This window comes from Aquarana catesbeiana, linkage group LG04 (genome assembly GCF_042186555.1).
Source record: "Aquarana catesbeiana isolate 2022-GZ linkage group LG04, ASM4218655v1, whole genome shotgun sequence".
Taxonomy (NCBI): domain Eukaryota; kingdom Metazoa; phylum Chordata; class Amphibia; order Anura; family Ranidae; genus Aquarana; species Aquarana catesbeiana.
The window spans coordinates 21,458,974-21,468,589 of NC_133327.1; the positions used below are offsets into that span (position 1 = coordinate 21,458,974).

At 47.8% G+C, this 9,616-nt stretch overlaps 1 protein-coding gene across 3 annotated transcripts in view; it reads right to left on the reverse strand.

The window, feature by feature from the left end:
* Nucleotides 1-1,296: 1,296 nt before the first annotated feature.
* LOC141139092 (alpha-1,4-N-acetylglucosaminyltransferase-like) overlaps nucleotides 1,297-9,616 on the reverse strand; it is a 34,914-nt gene continuing 26,594 nt past the window's right edge. Inside the window, exons 2-3 of one of the 3 annotated variants that reach the window (XM_073624903.1) lie at nucleotides 6,056-6,171; nucleotides 1,312-4,447 (exon numbers count right to left, since the gene is read on the reverse strand). In XM_073624903.1, the coding sequence (XP_073481004.1) occupies nucleotides 3,860-4,447; nucleotides 6,056-6,171 (704 nt within the window). In that variant the 3' untranslated portion in view covers nucleotides 1,312-3,859. Of the gene's footprint in view, nucleotides 4,448-6,055; nucleotides 6,172-6,209; nucleotides 7,246-9,616 lie in introns of those variants that run through there. The other 2 variants (XM_073624904.1, XR_012243711.1) reach the window with 2 other exon arrangements.

Sequence of the window (9,616 nt, forward strand, 5' to 3'; positions counted from 1 at the left end):
AGGGGTCAGGAGTATGCAATACACAGAGTGCAGAGGACAGGAGTGTTATCCACAGAATGCCGGGGTCAGGAGTATGTAATACACATAATTCAGGGGACAGGAGTGTTATCCACAGAATGCAGGGGACAGGAGTATGTAATGCACATAATGTAGGAGACAGGAGTGTTATCCACAGAATGCAAAGGGCAGGAGTGTGTAATGCATAGTAGGAGTCCTGAGTACAAAACAAAAAGAGTGCAGAGGTATGTAACGCACAGTGTAGAGGTAGAGCGAGTGCAAAATCCCCCACCTCCGCAAGCAATACTCTCCTCCCCTTTACCCTTTCAAGGAAAAATCTTACTCCCTCCTTTTCAAAAAGAATAATAAAAATAAGAACAAAAGACTAATGTGCACACTCACCCCACCCCCGAGTACAAATCCAATGTTACCCTCCCAGAACAAATCCTTGACAAGCAAATCCCCCCTCCTAACACAAGGTTCCCCCTCACAGAAATAATCCTTCTAACCCCCAGTATCCCTCTCAAAATAAATCCTCTGACACCCCCCAAATCCTCAGTCCCAGCACAACTCCCCATTCTAGTAAAAATCCTCTCCCACCCAATTGCCCCTCTCTGAACCCTCCGCAACAAATCTTCTTTCCCTCACCAATCCCCTTTCTCAGAACAACAAATCCCCCCAATTTTGTTTCCCAGCAAACATTCTCTCCCCCCTTCAAGCAGCCCCCTGAATCTCTATTTTAGTGCAGATCCTCCTCCTCCCAGCGTAAATCCTTTCTTCACTTCTATCACAAATTATTTCCCCCAGCACAGATCTTCCACCCCCCAAATGCCCTCTCCTAGCACAACTCTTCATCCTGGCACAAATGATCCACTCCCAAATCCCCTCCCAGCACATATCCTCTTCCTGCTTTTAGCACAAAGCCACCCCTCCATCTCAACACAAATCCTTCTTCCCCCTCTTCAAAACCCTCCAGGACAAATCTGCCTCCAAATCTCCCTCCCAGCAAAAATTCTCTTCCCACTTCTAGCACAGATCCTGTGTCTCAAGTCCTCCCTTCCACAACCTCTCTCCAATCTTGGGTAAAAGACTCTCCCCCCATCCTCCACAGCATAAATCCTCTTTCCCTCAAATCCCCCATGCCTGCAAAAGTCTTCTTCCCAGTTCTATCACAAATCCTCCCACCTAATCACCCCCCCTCCCAGAGCAAATCTTCGTCCCCTTCCCCAGGACAAATTTTCCTCCACCACCCCGAATCCCCCTCCCAGCACAAGCCACCCTTCTTCCCAATCTCAGCACAAATCCCCACCCCCACCCACCTTAGTTCCCCTCCCAGAACAAATCCTTTTGCCCTTCAATTTCTCCCCAGGACAAATCCACTTTCTCTTTAATTCCTCCTCACAAAATAATTCCTCTTCCATCACACAAATCCTCCCTCATGACACCCCCCCTTTCCAGTAAAAGTCCCCCTCCCCAAATTCCCCCAGCATGAATCCTCCTTTCCTCCAATCCCTCTATCCAACCAAATCTCTCTCCCCCTCTTCAAGCACAAGTCCCCTCAACCTCCATTTTTAGCACAGACTCTCTCTTCCACCCTGCTCTCCCTGTCACTGTGCCCCCCCATCAGTGTACCTCCATGTCATTTTTCTGATGCAGAATAGGTAAGTGGGCTGGGGGTGTTAGGGAGTTATAGGTGGATGGTGGGGGTTGGGCTAGGGTGTGAGTTGGGGGTAGGTATGGGGAAATGGTAAGTGGAGGTGGGGTAGGGATAGGAAAAGCTTAAGTTGGGGCGGGGCGGGCGTTTTAACTGGAAGGTATTGAAGTCTCTGGGGAGAGGGTGGAAGAGGGTGGGAGGGTTGTGGGAAAATTGGTTGGTGGCTGGAAAGGATCACTGAAAACAATGCTTCAGGCTAGTGGGAGGTGAGGACTGGGCTAGAGGATGGATTTCAATGTTGACTGGTGAGCGGGAATGAAAGAGGATGCTGGAAGAGCCTGTGGGGGGGAAGAGGAGCCACGGAGGGGGAAGAGGGAAGATTCTGGGAGGCAGTTGTAACAGCTGGTAAGGGGATTCAATACTGTCGGCTATGTAGGTTTACTGCATGGTAGGGAAATGAGTGCAGGTGGCAAAGTGTGCGAGTGCAAAAATGAAGCATGTAATTGGAATGACAGGCATGTAGGCATCAAACAGTGGTGACAGCGGGAGAGACTGCAGAAATGGCTGGGAGCAGTGGCAGATAGAAGAGTGATGGATTTAATTGAAATGACAGGCAGGGAGGCATCAAGCAGGAGAGGGAGTAGCACGCTGCCTGGCTTGGATGGAGTGTTGCTGGCAGTGGAAGCTAGCAGAAGAGCGATTGGCAGACCATCTGGCTGATAGTTGGGTTGGAGCGGGAGTGATGCTGGTGGAGGGGTTAAAGGGGAGATGGAATAGGAAGGGTAGTGGATGGTATAAGGAGGTAATGATACTAACTAAATCACTGGCTGGGCTTGCATAGGCAGTGTAGAGGATGGCTCCGGTCCCTGTGCTTCTCTCACTGTGCTGTCTCTGTCCTTCACTGTCCTTTCACTTTTTGAAGCTACTTCATGGCTCCTCTTCAAAGGTGGATGCTGCTAAGAGATAGGAAGCCAGAGGCAGTGGTCGAAGCTGGGAGGTGGTCTGCAAATTGTGTGATTGGTTGCTAGGATGTTGGCAGTCCTAGCAACCAATGACAGTATTGAAGATTGGGGGGGGGGCAGAGATTCCCACTTTGAGGATACCACCACAAAATGGAGCCCAGTACTGGAACTTGTTACGGGAACTGGAACTGGAACTCTGGATTCCAGCACTCCAGCCCAGATCTGTGGGGCACCGGGACTTACTTAAAATCTCGGGACGGTCCTGCGGAATCTGGGATGGTTGGGAAGTATGAGAATATACAATAAAAAGTTTCACCTTCATTATTACAGGATCATGCATTTGCACCTCCATTTATGGGGTGTACCTCATTCAATCAAACAAGTGCAACCAGGATGAAACAGGACAAAAAAGACAAAAAAGAATGAATATATACACACATTATAAATAAAGAGAAGTGAGATGATTTTTGCACATCTGTGGGGCATAATTTCTCACAACTAGGCCATTCTATTGAAGACATGAATATTTTGGTTCATAAGGGAGATTTTAGGAATACTTAGAAAAAGAAAACCTTTGAACTGCAAATGTTAATTCTGCTTGATGCAAGAGATAATGGATTAAATGTGGACCTTTGTTTTTGAAGCCACTATCAAATAATTCTCATCTCTCTAGCTTTACCTCTCCCCTCCCATTAATTTATTGCTATTAAAATTACCTTTCATTTTCACTCTGCAGCTGTTATAATTGTCTGTAAAATTAAGTGCAATATGGCTACTTGGAGGTGTTCTGTAAATCAGTGAGCCAATCACACAAGAAATTACATTTATGGGTGTGTTTTGTACACTGTTGGTATACAAATTGCTCCAAGAAATGTAATTTCCTGCTTGTGTGATTGGCTCACAGATTTTCCCAGAAGTCTGCATTATAAGTAATTTTTAGGGACCTCCTGCAATAGGAATGTTATTTTTGGCAAATACTCCCCAAGGGTTAAATCATTCTAAAGAGATGCAGACACTGCAGTTTTTCTCAGAATAGGGTAAGTTCATTTACAATGAACCAGACCCTTTCATTCTGAATATGTCTACAAGGGACATGGTGAAACACAGAAACAGAAGAAAACAGGAGGAATATGCAATAAAGTTTGTTAAAATCCCTGCAATGTACATTGATCATCCAGAGGGGATTTTCTTTTTATTAACAAAAATTGAGTTACATTTTAAATGAGCCAAATACCCTCAATTTAAGTTACAGGTGAGTTTTCTCATTTGTCAAGATATATCCATAAGTAATAGGGCACTGTTTCTGGTAGAGATGTTCCACCAATGTGTTGCTTCCAGTTACCATGGATTTACCTTCTTTATTCATGAAATTCCAAAGATGTAAGGCATAGGAATCATTAAATGTTGGCAAATTCTGCCAGACTGCAAAGTACCTTCTCCATGCTGGATACGAGATGGGGTAGAAACGTTGAGGATGAAAATAACTGATGTTTCCACACATGACATCATCCGTAGAGGTAAATACCGGCATGCCACAGAATTTCTTCACAACACGAGTGAAAACCCCCGGCCCTTGGTGTCCCCATATTTCTCCCCTGTAGTTCTCAACAAAGTTCTCCATAAACCGCCACGCCAACTGGTAATGTGAGGAGAGGCCAAAAACACTACTGCTAGTAGTTGTGAAATCCTGGGCTGCTAGAAAATGGTCCTGGGGTATTGGATGAAGTGAGATGACATCAGCATCCATGTAAATTCCACCGTATTTCCACATTAGAGCAAACCTACAGGCATCTGAGCTAACATGGGTCCAGTAGACTTCTTTTTCAGGGTTTACCTGGTAATTCAGAAAAGTACAGCATTTCATGAGATCATGACATTAGCAAATTTTTTTCACATTTAAAATACCATGTTAATTACCCTCCCTCTGCCCCTTTTCTCACTTCTCTGTTACAGCTGGTGGGTGGCCACCCTGTTTGCCTGGGCGTTGGCCTGGCTCTGACTTATGGTAGTTTATTTACTTTATTTTGTGTTCTGTGTGTTTTTTCCTTTTTTTTTCTTGGTGTGGTGTTTTAGTTGTGTATTTTTCATTTTCTATTTTTTTTTAAGAAAAAAAAAAAACATAGCATAATGAGGCTAATGAGGGGTAATTGAATGGGGCTTCTGTAACTAGGGATAAACTGAAGGTGCCTGGGTTCTGTTCAAGGCAGATTTGCAGAACATGAGTAAAGTATGGATGCCATATCTGCACCCTACTTCTAAGGTAATAGGCAAGAGATTGTTAAACATGGGGGGGGGGCTGGGGAAAATGTACCAAAAGCAAAAACATGTTTTCTAAACTTACGTTTGGTGGAGAGTAGCAATTTAAAAAAAAAAAATGAACAAACTCTAAATAAGCTGCCTGGGTGATGCCCTTAAAGTGGTTGTAAAGGCTGAAGTTGTTTTTACCTTCATGCATGACCTGTGAAGGACTAACTTCAGTCCTAGAAGCTACCCATTAACCATTAACCTCTAATACTTCCCACAAATGACGCGACAAGGTGTTGGAGTAAATGGCCTTGTCGGCCTTTTATTAATAAAATATAAAACCAATAAATAACATTTTTTATAAATAACTTTTAAATAACTTTTTATAATAACTTCACGGAATTATTGGAGTCTAGGAGGGGAATCCACCCACAGGTCACTGCATAGGAACTCTTAAACTTTTTAAGGCCTCCAGTCGCTAACCCCAGACTGTGAGACAGTACCCAACCTTCTCAGTGACCAAACTTTTCCCCTTCCTGGTTAACCCCTCGTAACCGGAAGGTACATAAAACAGCCCATATTATATATGGGTACCAACCGTGTAAACTCTAAACAGCCCATATTATATATGGGTACCAACCGTGTAAACTCTCCATACCATCAATCTCCTCCTCCTCACAGACCCAAACCACTGCCACCGCTCACAAGGGGTAAAACCTTACCCTTGCGAGCACCTCCACACCCTCAAAGCTCGCTGTACCCCCTCCTGCAAACCAAGCGCCCAAAGATCAGTGCCCACCTCATTAAGATGCACCCCATCACTTCTAAGGTACCTCCAGGTATCCACCTCCAACTCCCTATGTCGTATGGTCACTCCCCCATTCCTCATAACAAATTTGCTGACCTCCTTATTTACCTTCACACGGGCCCTATCAACCTTTTTATCGGACAAAGCCCAGCGCCATGACCTCCTACCCACCATGTCCGACCATACTATCACCATCCCAGGGAAAGCCGCCTGTAAACGTAAGACATCACATTTTATGTCACGTATGAGGTCTCTCATAGACCTGACCCCCATGTCATTGCCCCCCGCATGTAAAACTAAGACATCCGGGGCCCTGTCCCACCGAGCAAACTTGTGGACCTCTGACCTTACCCGGTTCCACATCATCCCTGACAACCCTATCCACCTTACCCGTGCTTCCTGCCTTGGGATACCCAGCTGCCTACCATTCGGCCGAACGTTGGCCCGCTTGGCACCCCAGAACACGAATGAGTGGCCCAATATCCAAACGAGGGCCACCGAGTCACCTGTAAAGTAAGGTTAACAGAACACAACAATAAATCACCAAAACTTTACCCGGACCCCCCAAAATTCAAGAAGAAACACCCCCCCCTTTTTTTTTTAACAAGCCTATAATAAATGTGGGCGGATGTAAAGCTTAAACCTATCTGAGTCCCACCTGCCAATACGCTTAACTGCCTCAGAACCCAGGCCCGCCCTGGCCGCTTCAGTAGCAGCCCCAATACGAAAGGAATGGGACGAGTATCTAATGGGGTCATACCCAGCTGCCGATAAACACCTTTTGAACACGGCAACAAACTGGAATTTTGACAAAGAGGATCTGTCCGCATGTATCAGAAATGAACCCGGGCAACGCGGGCGCAAATCACTAAATTTCTTTACCGCTGCTACCGGACAAATCTGTGATCCCGCGATCCGGAACACCTCCAGTTGTACTCCCTTCCCTGCCTGATCTGTTTTTGACCGTTTTATGTAAATCCTAACTGATTCCTGTGTACAAACCAAATCATCCCATTGCAGTCCTCCATTTGCACGTTTGGACGGGCTGACCAGTTCTCCCACCCGTAGCGCCCCAAAGAACGCTAAAGCAAAAGCCGCTCAAAAAAGTGCGCTTTCAAAACTAGAATTACAAATGCCTTCTATCTGACTAAATAGCCCGTGTAACATTTCAAACGACACAGGTCGTCGCCCATCCCTGCTCTTATGACCTTTTCTGTAACCCTTCAAAGCCTGCCTAACCCAAAAATCCTTTGTATGGTCTCGCAGCCCCTGCAACTTAAAGAGAAAGGCCAAACCCGCCATTTTTTTATCGATGGCGGCTGCCGAGATGCCCCGCTCGAAACCTAAATTGAGAAAGTATAGCATCGCCTGAGGTATCTCCCGGCTCACAGGGTCGATGTTTAAACTTTTTAAGCATGCCAACCATTCTTGCCATACCTTAGAGTAAGCGTCCCAAGTGACCTTACTCACGGAGTTTTGGATTCACCTGGCCGCGCTCCCAAGGCAACGGTCCATATCCAGTCCGGGCAGGTAACCCCCTGCTGCTCCGCATCTGGTGCCAGTTCCCGAAACTTGTCCCACTGAAAACGAGACAGTGCATCAGCTACGGTGTTGTCCACTCCAGGTAAGTGTACAGCGTAGATGAAAACATTCATTTTCAAACAGCGCAACACTAAATGCCTCAGCAACCTGACCACTGGCAAAGACTTGGCCGACAAACGATTAATCACCTGAACCACGCCTAGGTTGTCACAGTTCAGGCGCACCTTCAAATTCCTAAAAGACTCTCCCCATATTTCCATTGCCACCACAATTGGAAACAATTCCAGCAGGACCAGGTTCTTCAAGAACCCTGCCTCCACCCAAGTTGTGGGCCAACGGGCGGCGCTCCAAGTTCTTTGGAAAATTGCCCCATAGCCCGTAGAACCTGCCGCATCAGTAAATAGTTCGAGATCCCAATTACTGATGGGACCCGACATCCACAAGGCCCGCCCGTTAAAGGAGTCTAAGAACTCGTGCCATACCTCTAAGTCCTCTCTGTGCTCCTTATTGAGCGTCACAAAGTGAGTGGGGGCGGTGACCCCTGCGGTCGCTGCCGACAACCGTCGGCAGAACGCCCTGCCCATTGGCATTATTCGGCAAGCAAAATTCAGCTTGCCCAATAATGATTGCAGCTGCCGCAATTGCACCTTACGCTTGCCAATGGTCCCACGTACTTCCGCCTTGAGATTTTCCAGCTTGTCCACCGGTAGCCGACACTCCATCCCCATGGAGTCTATCTCAATACCCAGAAAGACAATGGTGGACGTAGGGCCCTCCGTCTTTTCCGGTGCTAACGGGACGCCGAAACGGTCTGCTATGTGCTGCAAAGTCCCTAATAGGACCGCACAAACGTTGGAACCCGCTGGGCCAACACAAAGGAAATCGTCCAGGTAATGGATTACCGATTGGATCCCCGACACGTCTCTGACCACCCATTCGAGAAATGAACTGAATTTCTCGAAAAAGGCGCATGAGATAGAACATCCCATTGGAAGGCAGCGATCCACGTAGAACGCGCCATTCCATGTGCACCCAAGCAAGTGAAAACTATCCGGATGAACCGGCAAAAGCCTGAAAGCAGACTCAATATCCGCCTTTGCTAGCAGCGCCCCCCGCCCGTAGCGCCGCACCCATGATACTGCAGCATCAAAGGAAGTGTACGTCACCGCACACATTTCCGGCGCAATTGCATCGTTGACCGAAGCACCCTTCGGAAAGGAAAGGTGGTGGATCAACCGGAATTTGTTGGGCTCCTTCTTAGGAACTACCCCCAACAGAGAAACCACCAATCCCGGCAGGGGTGCGGAGGTAAAAGGGCCCGCCATGCGCCCCAAATGTACCTCTTTTCCCAATTTTTCGGCAACCACCGATGAGTGCATGAGAGCCGACCGTAAATTCTTTGCTAAGGGGGGCACCGCCTCCAAGGAAGCTGGTATTTTGAAACCGCTCTCAAAACCCGAGTCCAATAACCGTGCTGCCTCCCGATCGGGATATCTACTGAGAAAAGGACGCATCCTTTCCACCCGTACTGGGGTCTTCCCTTTTGTTCGAAGGCTCTCCTCCACGACCTTTTCCCCTTCTAAAGCATTTGGACAGGGCATGGGATCCCCCGCAACCTGAGCACGTGTGCTTGAACCGGCAGGTTGCACCAAACTTACAGGTGCCCTCATTGAACTGCCAGCAGAAGCCCCATTTTTTGTCGGTCGGCTGTCCTGGAGCTGCGCTACCTCCGACCCCTGCCTGAAAAAACTGGTTCGGAGCCCTCGCCGCTGTCATAAGCTTCATCCACAGGCTGATGTCATTATGATCCCAGCGTAGTGACGGTCGGACGGCCATCCGTTGTCTAAACTGTTCATCGTACCGCAGCCATGCCACTCCGCCGTACGTCCGATGAGCCTCGCTAATAGCGTCCAAGTACACAAACAAGGCCGAGCAGTGCTCGGGAGCCTTCTCCCCCACCACACTCGCCAGGATAGCGAACGCTTGTAACCAATTGGAAAAGGTACGCGGAATCAGCCGATACCTGCGTTTTTCCTCATCCTCTTTTTTGCGTTCTTCTGGCTTCAATCTATCCAGATTGAATTTTTCTAAGGGCAACAACGTGAATATCTCCACATATTTCCCCTTCCAAATTTTCTCTTTTACCTCTGCTTTAAGATGTGCACCCAATGGGCCTTCAAAGCAAACGTACACTTCACTTTTCGCCGCATCCGCCAATCTGACGGACTCGGCTTTCTTATCTCCAGGTTTACCCTGGCTGTTCGTGGCGGAATCGCCACTTGACGTCCCAGGCGACTCAACGGTCGCCGACCCTGCGGCCGCTGACTCCGCACTTCCATCCACCATGACCGCCGGTACTGGCGTACTTACCCCAGCCGTCTCCTTTTCTGGGGTTGAGACCCACGCCCG